A 17,569-nucleotide genomic window follows, 5' to 3' on the forward strand; every position below is an offset into this window, starting at 1 on the left:
CAGAAAAACTAAAAATCATTAACGAGGCGTTGGAAGCGGCAGAAGAAAGAGTAGTGAGATTCCAAGAAAGACATGATAGAATTTTGAATCAAATATGCGCGACTTACTTGACCAACCCGGAGCTTGTTGAGGCACTAGAGGGTGCTCGAGCAACCATGAACCAGGCATTGGACTTTGCTGTTGATTTGAGGAATATTCAGTTTAAAATCATCGGTTCTTTCCCCGATGCAATCGATGTTTTCATGGATACGTCACAACAAACCTAAACAAATAGATGGAGCTTCGGCTTAGGCCCTGCAAGAGGTGCTTCAATTCCTCCATTTTCAATCCTTACATATTAACATTTTCATGACATAATTGTATCTATCTAGTCTTTTCTTAGCAACGTCCTTAGTTCCAAACTCCTCAATCTATTTTCTTTTATTTGCAGTGATTATAAAGTTACTATAAAATGGCTATTTCAGTTATTCTGTGTTTCTTTTCGTAAGGTTATCTAGTCTTTAAGACAGCTAATAATTAAAATTTTATTGAGCCTTCTGAAATAACAGTGTCTCAAATTAAAGCTCATTTTTTTGGTTTATTAAAAAACAGTGCCTTCTTGTAGAAAAGATAAAATGAAATTAAGGCAGCATGATTATTTTCTTAAAAATTAGTAACATCTATTTAAAATTTGTAGATAAATACATCATCATGAAAATGGTTTGCAAAAGTTTATTCCTACAAATCCTTGATTTAATATTTGTAGACACTAAAGATTTCTTTTTTAATTTGGGTGGGAACGGGATCTCTAATTATATTAAAAAGTAAGTTAAGTTGACAGTTGATTTGTTAGTTATGAATCTTATGATATAAGATTGTATATATAAAATCTTAAAAAATTATATTTTAAACTTCAACTTATGCTAAATTACATTACATACGGAAGCAAAATATACTCTTTCCAGGTGGGACTTGTTAACTACTAATAAGTCGCTAGATAGATAGCTCAACAAGGAAGCTAAGGACATGTAGTGAAATGAGTAGAATTTGATCCCTGGATCCTCAAAATCCCACCCCTAGTGAATTGCATGTGCTATTTGCTGACTCCCATCTTTCTTGGTATTTATTGTCAATCTTCTTGCTCACCCATATAATTGTTGCATCTTCCTCCATAACCCACAGGCTGAGAAATCCTCCAAGTACCCACAAATCACAATAGTTAAAGTCGTGCCCAAAATCAACTGGCAGGGGTATCTTTGAAAAACCCTTTTCCATCGATTAAAGGCAACAATAACATTCTTCGACCGAATCATTAGAAGCTTGAGAAGTCCTTGCTATGTGACTAGGAATGACAATGGTAGGATACTAATTATTGGACCCATCCTCTAGTGGTTTTAAAAAAAAATACTCTAACCTAGCTTCATACTTGCAAAGGTTACTTTAATTCTAGTATTTGTATCTTTTGGATACTCGCATATTCATATCCGCACCTATTACTTACAATTGTGTATCAAAAAAAATATTTATAAAAAAAAATATGCTTATATAACTTTATATAAATAATATAATAATATAAAAATTTAATGTGTAATTGTCAAATAAAGTTCAAACATAGATAGAAAATAAATATTCAAAGATCATGAGAGTTAAATATATCTTAATATAACAACTTTCTAAACTAAAGTATTTAAAAAACATAAAAGAAATTAAACACATAAGTAATTTGTCAATGATGATCTTGTCTTATGTGAGATCTGATTGAATGATGATAACACTAAACTAAACAATGACAAAATATATCTTTACAATGGATGACCAAGTACTAAACAATAACGAAGAGTGAATACATAACACATTTTTTTAAAAAAATTTTGAATCTAAAATTTAAATAAAAATAATAGATTTAATTAAAATAATATAATATAATTAATAATATATATACATATTAATATAGTATTTTTTAATGTGTGCACTGAACAAAAGTATTTTGTTAAAAATAATAATTTATTTTAAAAATAATTTTAGTGAATTAAATATTTATATTGTATATAAATTATAAATAAAAAAATTTGAATAAAAAATAAATAGTTACAATAAAATCTTATGATGAAAAAAATATACATATAAATCAAAAAATTATTTAATAAGTAAATTTGTAATAAAGATATATAACAAACTCAAAAAAATAAACATAAATAAGAATTAACAATATTTTTATATTTAATATCTTTTTAATTCTTGAATATAAATAAATTAAATTTAATAAATTATAGTTGTATTTGTAATGCACATGTTGTATAAGAAAATATTATTTTAAATTAAAATATAAAAAATAAAATTTAAATATTACCAATAAATAATAAACATACTTAATAGTAGGTGGTTATAGATTTTATAAAATATTTACAATATGTTCATTATTTATCATTCACTTAATAATTTAAATATTAATATAATTTTATTTATAAAAAATATTTGTATGAAATACATGTTATATGTGTTTTATATATAAATAAATTCTTACAAAAAAATTTATATCACTATATGTAATAATTAAATTGTATTAGCCTAGTTATATAATATAAAATAGTAAATAAATTTTTTATTAAAAATATAAAAAAATAAATTGTTATAATTTACTTTATTAGTGAATATATTTTTATGTTAATCTTATAAATAACTATTTGCATGGGATGTAAATATCTATTTTTTATTAAATATATTTATATATCTTTATATATGTCTTTTTTTGTTTTTTTTTTAACGTGAATGTTTATATTAAATTTCTAAACTTCTTGTTTTTCATAGAAAAAAATTTAAAAATAGAGAACTATAAATTAAAAGATAAAATTACTCAATAAAAAATTTATCCATTCAAAATAATAAAATAATTATGCCCTATAAAAAAATTGAGTAAAAAATATAAGATATAAAATTATATAAAATAAATAGTAAAATCTTTATTTTAACCAAAATTTTATAAAAACAATAAAAACTTTTTAAAAAACTAAAGGTGAATTCCTTTCTTATTTTCCTGAATTTTTAGTTACTTCATTCCATGATTTTTTTTTCTCTGTAAAAACAAAGAAAAGGTTAATTATTTATTACAAAATAATATGTATAAATTAAATAAAAATTAATATTTAAAAGAAGAAGATAAAACAATATTTATAATTATTACAATACACTTTACAAGAAGATTCACCTTTTTCATTCTTTGATATTTTCATAAGATTTATTATTAAAAAATTATACTGATCATATAAAAAAAATATGAAAATTTATAATATTAATAAAATATTTTTGTAATGTTGTATAAATAGTTTTTACATTCTAAACAAACATGATAAAAGAAAAAAAAAAAACAAAACCTAACTTTATTAAATTGACAGTTAACATTTAATTTTGTTAAATAATGATAAAAAAATATATAACAAAAATGTATAAGCAATAAAAAAAATCAATAAATTATAATATATATATATATATATATATAAATTCTTAAATACCTCTCACACTCATTAAAATTTATGAATATTTCTCCATTCTTATACCTATCGGATATTTTACCAATTGCTATTCCTATATATGGCAGCTCCTCATGAGGCTTCACCAAGCTCATTTTTTAAATTTAACACGCTCTTACAACACCAAAAAATAATCCATGAGTAAACGACCCTATTTATAAAAAGACATACATTTCTGAACAAATTCGGCAGAAATAATTACCGTTTGAGTGTAACGAATCTGGAGCTAATGCTGCTGATAGTTTATTCTAATTTATAACGTGTTAATATATACAAGCCAACGGAATGAATTGGATAACATTAGTGGATTTAGCAATACTCGTATTTACAGCTTAAACGTTATAAATAAGGGGCCAAACAGAAAATTCAAGTAGTATTCACAGCAAAAGTGCCATCAGATATATACATGATGCATCCTAGAATGTCTCTTCTGGCTTTAGGAAATTGTAATATTCAAGTTGGGTCATCTCTCCACCGTTTGCAGAATCAAACTGGCATCGATAGAAGCTGCATTAACAATTTCAATAAACATTGCATCAAAATTTAATTCGCAGGAAAAAGAGCAAGTCAAAGGCAAAGAAATAATGATAATTTTATTTTATATTTTTATCGGATATAGTTGATCAATTGAAAGTGTAAAGGCTCTCATTTTATCTATTTATTTAAGATATGATGTTCCAAAGTTGGCATCATTGGTCACTTACGCTCATAAGATGATTACAAGCATCCAAAAAAATTATGAATGAAAAACAATAGTAATAATGCAGTTATCTGCCTGGTGCCAAAATTGAAGCATTTAAACCCTAACCCTCAAAACCTTAAAAACATAAAACTTCAATGAAAGTAATGCAAAGTAACCATTGGCATCTAATTGCCTTCAGGACTCCAGAAATCAATCTGATTTTCTGTAGTTAAGACTAACCATTGGCACAAAGCCATCAGCCTAGGTCAATTTTAGCAAGCAGTACACAGGTGTAGTAAAATTTTAATGAAGTTCACGACCCAAAGGAAAATTAATGAAGTTCTCAAATCACACTTCCACCATCCTAGATTCCTAGTCCTGTCTGAATGCGTTTAACATCTCTTAAGCAACACCACCGCCCCACAAAAAGAAAAGAAAAGAGCAATGAGAAACTGTTGAAGGGAACAGTTATAATGCATTACTTAAATACCTGCCATCCATGCCAAGTATTACAACTGTATTCTTCTGATGGCCAAAGGCAACGATATACTGCAATCCTTCTTGCAAGCGAAACTGAGCCACAGACCACTCTGAGCTAAAATACTTAGGCAACACACCTATAAAACAGACACAAATGAGAGAAGGTTTCAGGCAAAAACCTTAGTTACAAAATTCTTCACTTTCCATACAAAACAAAAACTTGGTAGTTAAACAGGAAAAAATGCTGCTCTAGTTCTTCTACCATTACTCAACAAGGGACTTAATTTCCATTTAAGATCATCCACGAATGACTCATAACAGACAAGTACACAAACCTTTAATAAATGAGAGGGATGAAACCGCGGTGGGGCTGGCAGTATTAGACTCAGATGCACTATGCGATCTGTCATGCCCCAACAGTCCTGAATCAACCTTCAGGTTGAAAACATGAACCGTTCCCTTGTCGCTCGACACTGCTAACCACTGCGCAGTAGGAGAGAATGCAAGGCTGTATATTTCAGCTCTGTCTGCACCTCGTCGTACCTGAAAACCATCAACACCCCACAAATATTCATTCAAACTTCAATAACAGTTGAACTCATCAGAAAACACACAAACCCTAACTAAGATTTGAAAAACAGCTAGTCCATAATTATTTCCAAGAAATAATATTTACAAAAACAATCAAATAAAAAAGGATAGCTATCATAAACATGTTTCTATCAATGGAAACCTAAATTCTAATTCTACATATAAAGCATAACATAACAATAACAATCATTCACCTCTTGAAGCAATGAACCATCGAGGGTGTTGAAAACCCTAACGAGAGTGCCTTTGCTGCTAGCAGTAGCGAGTAAACGGCCATCCTGTGTGAGAGCGAAGCACGCGATTCTCGAATCGTGAGCCATGATGAACTTGGTTCTCTTGGAAGCGTAATGCTCGACTCTAACCTGACCCTTCTGCAAACCAGGACACACCAAAACCATGGTTCCCGAAACGTGAGAGACTTCGCAGAGGCCTTTAGGGTTGGCGATGGTTTCGATTTGGTGGAGGACCTTGAGATCGGCGAAGTTATAGACAAAGATCTTATGCGCGAGAACGACAACAATTCGGTCGCGACGGAGACGAACGCCTTTGACTTCAGAGCGGAAGGAGAGTTCGCCGATGCAGCGGGACTGGTGGTCGTCCCAAATCATGACCTTGTTGGGAGGGTAGCGAGGTTCGGGGACGCCGCCGCCGACGAAGGCGAGGATGTTACAGCGGAAAAGCATGTGGACGAGGGAGATTCCGCCGCCGGGACCGAAGTCTCGCCTGAAAATTTCGCGGAAAGGGTCGCAGTTGTAGATGCGGAAGCCATGGTCGGTGGCGGCGGCGAAGCAGGCAGAGTCCTGGTTGAAGGAAAGGTGAAGGAGGGTTGAGGAAGAATTGGAGGGAGGGTTTGGTATTTGAGTTGGGGGTACTTCGTCTGAATCGAGGGGCATTAGGTTCTGTGCGGGACGTGACATTTGGAGTGAGATTGAGATTGAGATTGAAATTGAAATTGAAATTGAAATTGAAATGAAATTGGGGTTTTTGATTGTTTTCAATTTGGTGGAGAAGAAGAAGAAGAAGAATGGTGGGTCCAGGTGAGTTGGGTTGGCTCTGCTTCGTGGTTTTCTTCCTTTGCAATGGATATATATATATACACACATCATATGTTTTGTTTAGTTTTGGTATGCCTGGTTGGTCCGTCCACAATTACGGTTATGTTAACAACCTGTTTGTTTACTATTGGAGTCAAATTTGTATTCAAATTTCAAATCAATTTTATTTTCCAAAACAGAGATATAGTACATCACAATATTTTAGCAACTGGATATATTTATAAACGAATTGAATCTTTTACTCTAAAATGTAACCACACTTAAATGTAGTAAATGTCATATTAGTGATCAAATATTAATTAGCCAATCAGTTTTCTATTCACTTTAAGCGCGTTTGCATTAGGGATTTTATTTTATTATGTCACAAATGTTAAGTAAAAACAAAATTTTAATATTTGTAAAGTTTTATTATCTTATTTTATTCATTCTATTAAGAACACAATTTGCTCTAACCTTTTACTTGAATAAAAATTCACTTTAATTTTTCTATAAACTTATTTAATTAAAAGTATTTAATTTTACTGTCATATGAATTGATTAATGATTGTAACAAAGATTAGGTTTAAAAGAATATATTTGAGAAAGGAATTTAATAATTTATTGTTATTAATAATCTGAAAAAAATGGCTTCTCAAAATCAATAAACGCATAATATCATGACAAAAAGAAAACAATGAAAAATAAAATGTATGAATTACTATTACAAAATTCCAATACAAAAAGAAGAATTTAAATACTACAGAGGAATCATAAGTTCAAAATACAATTTTATAAAACTTGTAGTCTTATATATGCAGAAAAATTAATAAAAATCTCAAAACCTATAAAAAAAATTTACATTCTAAGACCTATCTAACGGTTAGACTAATTTTGTAATAAAAATTCATTGGTTATGGAAAATTATAGCCTTAAAAATCACAAATGTTAATTCATTTTATTTAAAATGTTGGACTTTGAAAAATTATATCTATCTCATTAATTAAGATATTAATAGCTAATTCTTTATTAGAATAAGCTATATATTATAAATGAAAGGACTCTATATATAAGAAGTAAAGAATTTAGTAGAACTACTCTCTTTTATAACTAGCTATATGTATTTTTAAGGATTAAAATTTCTTAAAAATGATGGGTAACTTGCACTTTCTCTTTCTCCAATTGGTTTACTTTTTTTACCAACTTTTTGTTAATTTTATTTTAAAATTTTGAAAATAAAAATTTTTACTTAACTTTATTTTATTACCTTATATAAACTCTTCAAATTTTCGTGAATATGTTTATATTTATAAAAAAATTTCTTATTACCGTATAAATTTTCACAATTTTTGTTGATACTTGTGTTTATATTTATGAACAATTTCTCATTATTTTATATAAATTTTCAAATTTTTTTAAATATCTACGTTTATACTTATAAAATTTTTCTTATTACTGTAAACAAATTTTTAAAAATTTTCATTAGTACATATGTTTACATTTGAATAGCTTATAATACTTAATCTATTATTTGTAGCACTCTTTGTCAAAATTCTAAGCAATTACACATATTTAGTTTCATGCAAAATTTTGCTAAAAATTGCATAGTCCATCACTTGCAATTTTTTTTTTTGTTTAAATACTATTTTAATCCTTATATGAAACTCTTTTGAAAAAAAATTGGTCCCTCTAAAATAAATTTTGTAGATAAATCTCTAAATGAAAAAATATTCAATATAGTCTCTAATGTTAATTATTCACTCGCAAGTGTATTTATCGAAAAGTAATAAAAAGTTCTAAAATAAGTTTCTGAAGTATCATCTCATAATAATTATTCTAATTATTAAAAAAAATTTAATTTAATTATTTAACCTTAAAGGATGTGAAATTAAATAAAAACAATGATTCAATTATAGAATTAAAATAACATAATATTTAACAATAAACTAATAAAAAAAACGTAAAGCATATAATTTCATCTTTTCAATTATTTATGTTATCTTTTAGATTAATTCTAATTTTAGTTTTCTTACTCATATTAAATCTATTAACATGTTAATATTCTTTTTTCCAAACAACAAGGGAAGTTACAAAAGAAATGAAAAAGTAGGGTGAGGGATAAGGGGGAAGCCACTAAATTGAAGGTTTCGCTCACTTTAACACTCATTTAGTAGACAGTGGAGTGCATAAGTTTGGGCGAGTACTACACAATCTCGTAAGTCAAGTACAGAATGAGCGAAGGAGAGCGACCTCATCTTAGTCATGCAAGGTAAAAGAAAGAGAAAATATAAAGAGTTTATGAATGTTAATTTAATAATAATTGAAAGAAAATAACTAAATTTGGTCTACCTAATTCTTTGTCTCATTTTACCTTATAGATTCATTAAGTATACGTGGTTTGACCACCTAAGATATAATTAATTATAATATGTTTAAGAGTTGTCAATGTTAAACATACAAATATAGCACATTAGGGTAAAGACCAATCAAGAAAGGAAACGTAAAATTATTATTAATAAAAAACATCTCATAAAGTTATGCAAAGAATTTACCATAGCTCTAGTTATGAATTTAGGCAGACATAATATAAAAGGAAACAAAAATAATACTAAACAAATCCATAGAACTCAAAAAGTAAATGCAAACTAGAGAAGTCTTCAATGAAAAAGAGACAAGAAGAGCTCTTGATCCAAGACATGCTCTCGAAGCTACAATAGTCATCAATGATTGGCCAACACCAAGATTGCAGATGTGTAAAAGGCGTGGAAGAGATGAAATGAAAACTGAATGTGAAATATCAACAACAGGATGATATGTTGCTGCCCTTTAGGTCTCTTTCGTTGTTATGAATCTATATTTTCAACCAATTTGGGCCTAAAACGTATCCAAAATCTAACTGTAGGCTTATTATGCTAAATTGCACAATTAATATATAATATAGTGTAAAATTTAATTAAACTAATAGTCATACATAAATATATAGGTTATAAAAGCATGTCAAAATACAAACTTATCAACTCTCTTATACTTAAAATTTGCTTGCCCTCAAGTAAAGTCTTGACTAAAAGAGTAACATAATAACTTGAAACATATCACCAGAACAAGGAACCTAAGACAACTCAAAAGAATAAGAGCAATATCATTAAGCATAAGTAATAAAAAGGTTTCTCAATTAGAATATTATATTTCCTAACTTTTCAATCAAACATCAAATTAGGGTACTCTACTTTTCTCTCTCTATAAGTGTCTAAGGACAAAAACAGATATCACTAGAAGTATACTACCATAGGCTTGACTATAAACTGACTCTTCACTAAATAAATTGAATACAAGTAAAAATTATGAAATCTTTTTCAAGTTGTAATGTGGTTAAAGAGTTAAAATAATTGAGATGAGATAAATGAAGAGAAAGGATATGCAAAGAGGTAATAAATCAAACATTACGAACATCCCCAAAGTTTATAAATGAAGCTTTTGGAGTAATTTTTATATTTAGCAATTTCTTTACTCCTCTTTCTTTTCATTTATTTGTAACCTTTTTTCTTTTTTTTTTTGGCTATTTTTTGTTTTATTTTATATTTGCATATATTTTCTTTCTTTTTGCACATAAAATATGTAAAAGAGAATTTATCAAACAGTTCAACAACTCAATTGCTCCATTCATAAACTCAAGATCATCAAAGTATTTCATAATTTTAATATAGGGAATTAAGAAAAATTAATAATGCTCAAAGTGGACAACTAGTTGTATCTCAAACAAGCTAATGGCCAAGAATTAAAATCTTATTATGCCTCAATCATATTAGTAATAAAAAAGAGTAGCCTTTAAGTCAATTATAAGTCAAGTTCTAAAGCACAAATCTTAAGGGAATAATCACACAAAATAATGAGGAAAGGGGTACAATTAATTAAATTAGGATAAAAATCTCCTCTAAGACTCAAAACTCACATTTATGGGTTAAAATTTAATGAAGAGTAGAAAAGTAGAGAACTTGGCTAATTATTAGTTTCCAAATGAAAAACTTACTCCATTAATAATCACTCAATATGCTCTTCTATATGAAAAAAATTAGGTTCATTGAGTAAAACAGTTTCAAATTATTATGAAAAAGGGCACAAATATTTACTGAAGAATATGCAATAATAATTTTATTATTGAGAACTCTCTAATACTTAACCCAAAACATTGTCTTCTATATTTGAAAGACTTAAATGCATGCAAAGAGGTCAATTAAGATAGAAATGAAAGGGACTCACTAATAAATTTGCTAAAAGTGCCTGATTGAGAGCTATGAATTGGAATTCCTTGGGTGACACTAGCTCTGGTAAGTCAACATGGCTGATGGACTCTTATTCATGCCATGCTCTCAATATGAATCTTCTATTTTCTTGTTGTGATGGCATGCATGGCTGTGAATATCTCTAAGCACTATCGTGCTTATTGCTTGACTCCTTTAACCTTCTAGTATGCTTGTTCTTCATAAAATAATAATAAGCAAAATAAATGTAAAATACACAAAGAAAGGTAATAAAGTGAAATGAAATGCATAGGTTGCCTCCTATAAACGCTTATTTCATGTCACGAGCTTAAAGGTCCTTGATAAGTGCCATATTTTAGTAGTCTTTGGTGTATCTTTTGGCACTTATTCAATTTCTTTTTAATTAGTTTATACTTAAATTTCCTTTTAATTCCATGCAATTTAATTCATGCCAATTAAAGTCCAACCACTTAAATTTAGTAGTTATTTGCTTTAAATGTGTAATTATATGAAGGCATTTGATCCTTTTTTCTTGTGCTAAATATTAAGAGTGTGACATGATGAAATGAAGAGTGAAGAGAAGAGAAGTAAAGTTCACTTCAAGTCTCGCTCAGGTGAGATATGGTTCACCTAAGCGACAACCTTAACCTGTAGGTGTGCATTCTGTCGGCCAGCATATTTATAAATAAATTATTTGATATCCATGTCGCACTGGCATCAAAAGTTACTAGATTCTTCATAAAAACATGCAGTTTAAGGAGCAACCTAGGTCATCTCTCACAAGGATGCTAATGCAAATTGCTTTAATATCAATTATGTAGGAAAAGGTTGTATCTTTGGGGGAGTTTTGTGATTAAATGAAGAGAATTAAATGTAAATTCTAATGCAAGTAATCAATCAAACTAAAATTACGAATAAAAACTGAGATCCAGAACACATAAACACAAACGTAAAGTGATTAAACCGAATTTGCTTAAATCTTTTTTGCACAACAAATCAATTAATCAATTGCTTGTTATACGATCAAGAAAGAGAGGCACAATTCAATCGAATTATACTTCCTATGCAATCGCAAAACGCAAGATCAGAAAACAAACTTGGAGCAATCATAAACGCCTTGAACAAGTGCAATCCAGACTTTGGCAACGTAATTGAGAAAGAAACGTTGAAGAAAACAACTTGAGATTGCAGAATCTTAAACGCCTTTCAATTGTAAATATAGAGGAAGATGAACTCGAATTGTAAAAGTGCAAGAGAAGAAGAATGGGTAAAAAAAAACGAGAGGTTTATTGGAAGCGGGAAAGTTTTCAAAAACTGAAAAACAACAAAATAAATTAAAGGTGCTTCCAGATCAGCCCCTAACCTCTATAAATACTAGTCCTAAAAGAATAAAATTAAATGGGCTAAGGCTGGGCCAAAAATAAATACAACAAAATGCAAAAATAAAAGCAATACAAAAATCAAAACAAAAGTCAAACTAAAAGTCTAAACTTCTAAAATTCGTAGAAAATAGCTCCAAAATCCAAACAGAAAGATCCATATGTGCAAATTGAAGCCCCAAAAGTAAGGAATCCAATGCAAAAAGAATCAGCTAAAAAGTATATCTATAGAAAAAGTTATGGTCAAATTAGTGAACAAAGATCAGAATAGGAAAACATGAGTATTTACAAGAAATTCCTAAATAATGTGCAAAATGAAAAAACACACTAAATGGAAGAAATAAGGGAATGAAAGGATATGTAAAGGATGCAATAAGACTATAAATGTAGTAACAAAATATGAGTAATCAAATACCCCCACACTTAAGCTTTTGCACTCCCAAGCAAAAAGAAAAGAAAAGGAAAAGGAATGAACACAAAGCAAAACTTTCAATGGATCCCAAAGTGTAAGTAATGTGAGCAAGAGAAATAAGTCCAACAATCAAGTATGGAAGAATCAAAACAATCAATAATGTGCTCCAAACATTAAAAGTAAAGAAAGGTTTCAATCTAATTAAATTATGGATCACAATTGGTAAAATTCTCACAAGGATGTGTATCACTCATTCTCTCAAGTGTCTAGGCAAGAAATTTCACTCAAAGCACATAATGAAGGTAAGCATAACCATAGGCTTGAGGAGGCTCTAATTTCTATCATTTAAAACACATGCACCAAAGATCAATAGAACTTTTATTAAGCATGTAATGTGGCTAAGGTAAAGGTAAGATAAAAGAAAGTGTACAAAGCTAAAAACTAACGAGAAAAGAAGAGCAACGGAGAACAGATTAAAACAAGTAAAAGAAAAACAACAACACACATCACAACTATTTAAACAACAACAAACAAGAATAAATAGTACTTTTTTTTTTCCGCAGGTACTGCACTGTTTCTATACAAACCACTTTTCCAATCAACTTAGAAAGCATCAAAATCTTCTCAAAATTTTATGAATAAAGCAATATGTACAAAACACTCCCACACTTGTTTTTAACCAATTCCCAATACAATTCCAAAGCTCATCTATTCCCAAAGGTTGGGTGCATCATGGTTTTTCAAGTTACATGACTTGGAATGAGCTGCAAAATCATCAAGAAAGAGGTCAATTAGGCTCAAAGGGGGAAAACAAATGGAATACATGCAAGGTAAGTCAATTTGGCCAAGTGGCTAAAATCAAAAGAAGGCCTAAATTATATCAAAGATGCATGTGAACAAATAACATCAAAAAGAGTCAACTCAAGTTCTAGAATACTTACCAACATGAATGAATCACACAAGAAAGAAGATAAGCTCAAATCTCACTAAGGCATACATTCTACCAATCAATGATCCCCAACCTAATCATCATGAAAAACTAGCTAAACTCAAAATACAAGAAACACGTCTATCAAGTTATGAAACTTCCAACTAAGAATGGCAAATGAAAAGTTGCTCACATAAATGAAATCTAAAAGGAAGGGAATCCAATGAAAAATATGCTAAGGAATACTTCCTCCCCTCACACTTAAATCAAATATTGTTTGCAATGTGGGAAAAAGAAATAGGAAAAACAAAATAGCAAACAGTCCAAAAATAAAGTGCAACTAAACATGAAAAAGTAAAGGAAATATAAGGAAAAGAAACAAAAGTCAAATAAAACAATGCTCCAAACTCCAAGTGCCTATGTAGACACATCCTCCATCAAAGTAGGCTCCACTAAGAATAAATCAACTATGTTCTGAGCCGACTCCACTAGTTTGCTCTCCTGAAATAGTTTCAGCTGATGACCATTGACTTTAAAAGTCCTGCTGGTAGCTTCATCCTGAATCTCAACTGCACCATGAGAAAAAACATGAGTAATCACAAAAGGTCCATCTCATCTAGATCGAAGCTTACCTGCAATCAATTTCAACTGAGAGTTGAACAATAGCACTTTTTGGCCTACAGAGAACTCTTTCCTCAGAATATGTGTATCATGAAATCTCCTAACTTTCTCTTTATACAATCTAGAATTCTCATAGGCTTGTAGGCATATTTCATTAAGCTCCTAAAGTTGGAGCTTCCTTTTAATTCCAGCCTACTCAAGTGTCAAGTTACAACTCTTCACAGTCCAATATGATCAATGCTCAATTTCCACCGGAAGGTGGCATGCTTTACCAAACACCACTCGAAATGGAGACATGCCTAATGGTATCCGATAAGCTGTCCACTGGGCCCAGAGAGCATCATCCAGAAACTTACTTCAGTCCTTCCTGTTAGGGTGCACTAACTTCTGCAACAGGTGCTTGACTTCCCTGTTGAATACCTCAACTTACCCATTAGTTTGGGGATGATATGGTGTAGTAACTCTGTGTGTAACCCCATACTTCTGGAACAATGTTGCAATGGTCCTGTTGCAGAAGTGACTTCCCTGGTCACTGATGACAGCCTTAGGCATACCGAACCTGCAAAATATATGAGTACAAAGAAAATCCGAAACAACTTTAGAATTATTAGTTCATGTGGCCTTCACTTTCACCCATTTGGACACATAATCAACAGCAAGCAATATGTAAGAATATCTAGCAGAAACAGGAAAAGGACCCATAAAATTGATGCCCTAAACATCAAAAACTTCATAGAAAATAATGGGCTACTGAGGCATCTCATGTCTCCTAGTGGCGGTATAATTTATCTGAGCTGCATCAAGAGTTCTAGAAGCATAAGCAATAACATGAAAAAATTTACCAACTCTCTGAGATAATACAGCTCCAAGTGCAAAGTCAGAGGCATCACATATCAACTCGAAGGGGAGCTCCTAATCTGGTGGCTGCATGATAGATGTTGTAGTGAATCTCCTCCTCAACTCCTCAAACGCCTCCTTACATAAATTAGTGAATAAGAACGATACGTCTTTCTGCAGAAGATTGGACAGTGGCAGAGCAATGGTGCTGAAATCTCTGATAAATCACCTATAAAAACCTGCATGTCCAAGGAAAGAACGCACCTCCCGCAAAGACACGGGATAAGACAGAGAGGAAATAACATCAATTTTTGCCTTATCAACCTGTATTCCTCTCTCAGAAATAAGATGTCCAAAAACTACACCTTCCTTTACCATAAAGTAGCTTTTCTCATAATTAAGCACAAGGTTAGTTTCAACATATCTTTCTAACACCCTGGTCAAGCTATGCAAACAAGAATCAAATGAGGAACTGTAAACAGTAAAATCAACACCTCCATGCAATTATCAATTAAATCAGAAAAGACACTCAACATGCACCTTTGAAAAGTAGCAGGTGCATTGCATAGGTCCAATGACATCCTTTTATAGGCAAAAGTGCCAAAAGGATAGGTGAAAGTGGTCTTGTGTTGGTACTCAAGAGCAATATGAATCTACATGTAACCAGAGAAACCATCCAGAAAGCAATAATGAGATTTACCTGCTAACCTCTCGATAACCTGATCGATGAATGGGAGAGGGAAGTGGTCCTTTCTAGTATCTTGGTTGAGTCGCCTATAATCAATACACACTCTCCATTTGTTGGCAACTCCGGTGGAAACCATCTCATTCTCTTAGTTCTGCACAACAGTAATCCCAGACTTTTTAGGCACCACTTGGACAGGTGAAACCTATGTACTATAAGAAATGGGATAGATGATCCCAGCCATCAATAGCTTGGTTACCTCCTTCTTCACTACATCAATAATGGTAGGATTGAGTTGTCTTTGGGGCTATCTCACTAGTCTAGACTCATCCTCCAAGTGAATCCTGTGCATACATATAGCTGGGCTGATTCCAAGAATGTCAGTCAAGGTCCAGCCAATGGCTTTCCTGTGCACCTTTAGGACTTGCAGCAACTTCTCCTCCTGGTCCTCCAGAAGGCTGCTGGAAATAATCACTGGAAACATCTGCTCTGCATCCAGATAAGCATATTTAAGGTGTTTTGGCAGAGGACTCAACTCTAATGAAGGCGACTGCTGAATAATTTATAATGGAGGTTGTGGGGCAACAACAGCCATGGATATCACAGAATCTGGATCTGCACTTGCAATGGAAGGTAAAACAACAGAAGATATGACATTATCAATCTCAGCATAAATGGAACATATGCTACTATCACAGGTGCAGTCTGGTAAAACATCTAAATTTGAACACTGAGACAAATCAAAATCTGAATCCAAATCTATATCTGCAGCAATATCAGAATGTATAACATCAATATCAGAATCAAAATCAGCATTTCTATCCACTACATCGACTAGAAAAATAGAATAATCAGAAATCATCGAAGGACTCTCAGCTGGATGTCTCATGGCATCAAAGATATTGAAGTGAACTGTGTCATCTCTAAACTCCATGGACAGTGTGCCAGTATGAACATCAATCTTGGTCTTCACAGTCATCAGAAATGGTCTACCTAGAATCAAAGTCGAGTTCTTATCCTGCATATCAAGAATGTAAAAATCAGCCAGAAAAATCAATTGGTTAACTTTTACCAACACGTCTTCGAGCACTCCCAAAGGCTGAGTTGTGCTTCAGTTTGCTAACTAAATAATTACGTTGGTTGGTTTCAAGTCTCCCAAATGCAACATTTTATGTACGGCTGATGGCATGACATTGATAGACGCTCCAAAATCCAGCAAAACACTAGCAAAAGAGGACTCTCCAATTGTGCAGGGAATGAAGAATGTTCCTGGATCACCACATTTTTGTGGAAGGCTAGACTAGGATAAGGATGAAACTGTCTAGACTTTCCTCTTCTTCAATTCCTCTTATAAGTACAAAACTCCTTCAAGAATTTTGCGTACCGAGGAATCTGTTTAATAGCATCCAGCAAGGAAATATTGATCTCCACTTTCTTAAAGGTATCCAAAAACTCTTGATCAATTTCTACTTTCTTTGATGGAGGAGCTCTAGATGGAAAAGGAAGGGGAATCTGCTGCTGCTACTGCACAGAATTATCTAGGACTCCCTCTTCACTTCCACTACCTTCACTGGACGTCACACATTTATCTGAAACTATTTTGGCTTACACTGGACAATTGGTCAGTTCCTTTTCACTTCTCAAAGTAATAGCACTCACGTTACCTTTAGGATTAACTATAGGCTAAGAAGGAAGTGCTCCAAACCCTTACTGCTGTAAATTATTCACCGAGGTCACCAGCTGCCCAATTTGGGTTTGTAAGTCCTGAATGGTGGTTGAAACGTTCTGTTGAAACTGCAGACTCTGAGTGGCCATCTGACTTATTAACTCCTCTAAGGAAGGTCCACTATTGAGCTATGGAGGAGGCTGTTGTTGAGCTTGGTTCTGCTGTGTAGGCTGTTGTCTCAAAGGAGGGGGCAAATACTTTGGTTGCTGCTGCACAGGGTGGTGTACTGGCTGGTGGTATGAAGGATGTGTAGGCTGTTGTTGCTGATGATAAGTATACTTCTGCTGCTGCTCTGGTGCTAGCCCTAGACCATACCTCAGATTGGGATGATTTCTCCACCCTAGATTATATGTAGGGGAGAAAGGGTTATATTGCTGCTGAGGCTGTTGCTAGCAGCTCATATAAGGAAGGTGTATGCCTGCTACCAAATGA

General features: G+C 31.8%; 1 protein-coding gene across 1 annotated transcript; it reads right to left on the reverse strand.

The window, feature by feature from the left end:
• Window positions 1-3,647: 3,647 nt before the first annotated feature.
• On the reverse strand, window positions 3,648-6,338 carry LOC113872681 (autophagy-related protein 18a-like). Its single transcript, XM_027510413.1, has 4 exons — window positions 5,454-6,338; window positions 5,004-5,211; window positions 4,679-4,805; window positions 3,648-4,013 (listed from the first exon to the last, which is right to left on the reverse strand). Exons 1-4 carry the CDS (start codon window positions 6,174-6,176, stop codon window positions 3,923-3,925), a joined length of 1,149 nt encoding a protein of 382 aa, XP_027366214.1. The 5' UTR covers window positions 6,177-6,338; the 3' UTR covers window positions 3,648-3,922.
• Between the last annotated feature and the right edge of the window lie 11,231 nt (window positions 6,339-17,569).

The sequence above is a fragment of the Abrus precatorius genome, unplaced genomic scaffold, assembly GCF_003935025.1.
Source record: "Abrus precatorius isolate BTA unplaced genomic scaffold, Abrus_2018 Scaffold7, whole genome shotgun sequence".
In the NCBI taxonomy this organism is placed as follows: domain Eukaryota; kingdom Viridiplantae; phylum Streptophyta; class Magnoliopsida; order Fabales; family Fabaceae; genus Abrus; species Abrus precatorius.

What these genes read in the sequence shown, in the direction of transcription:
- LOC113872681 (XM_027510413.1), bottom strand. Translation starts at nt 6,176, where the DNA reads ATGTCACGTCCCGCACAGAACCTAATGCCCCTCGATTCAGACGAAGTA. An exon ending in ATCCCTCTCATTTATTAAAG is followed by an intron (nt 4,806 to 5,003) that starts GTTTGTGTACTT and finishes TCTGTTTTATAG; the next exon opens with GTGTGTTGCCTAAGTATTTT. An exon ending in ATACTTGGCATGGATGGCAG is followed by an intron (nt 4,014 to 4,678) that starts GTATTTAAGTAA and finishes TTGTTAATGCAG; the next exon opens with CTTCTATCGATGCCAGTTTG.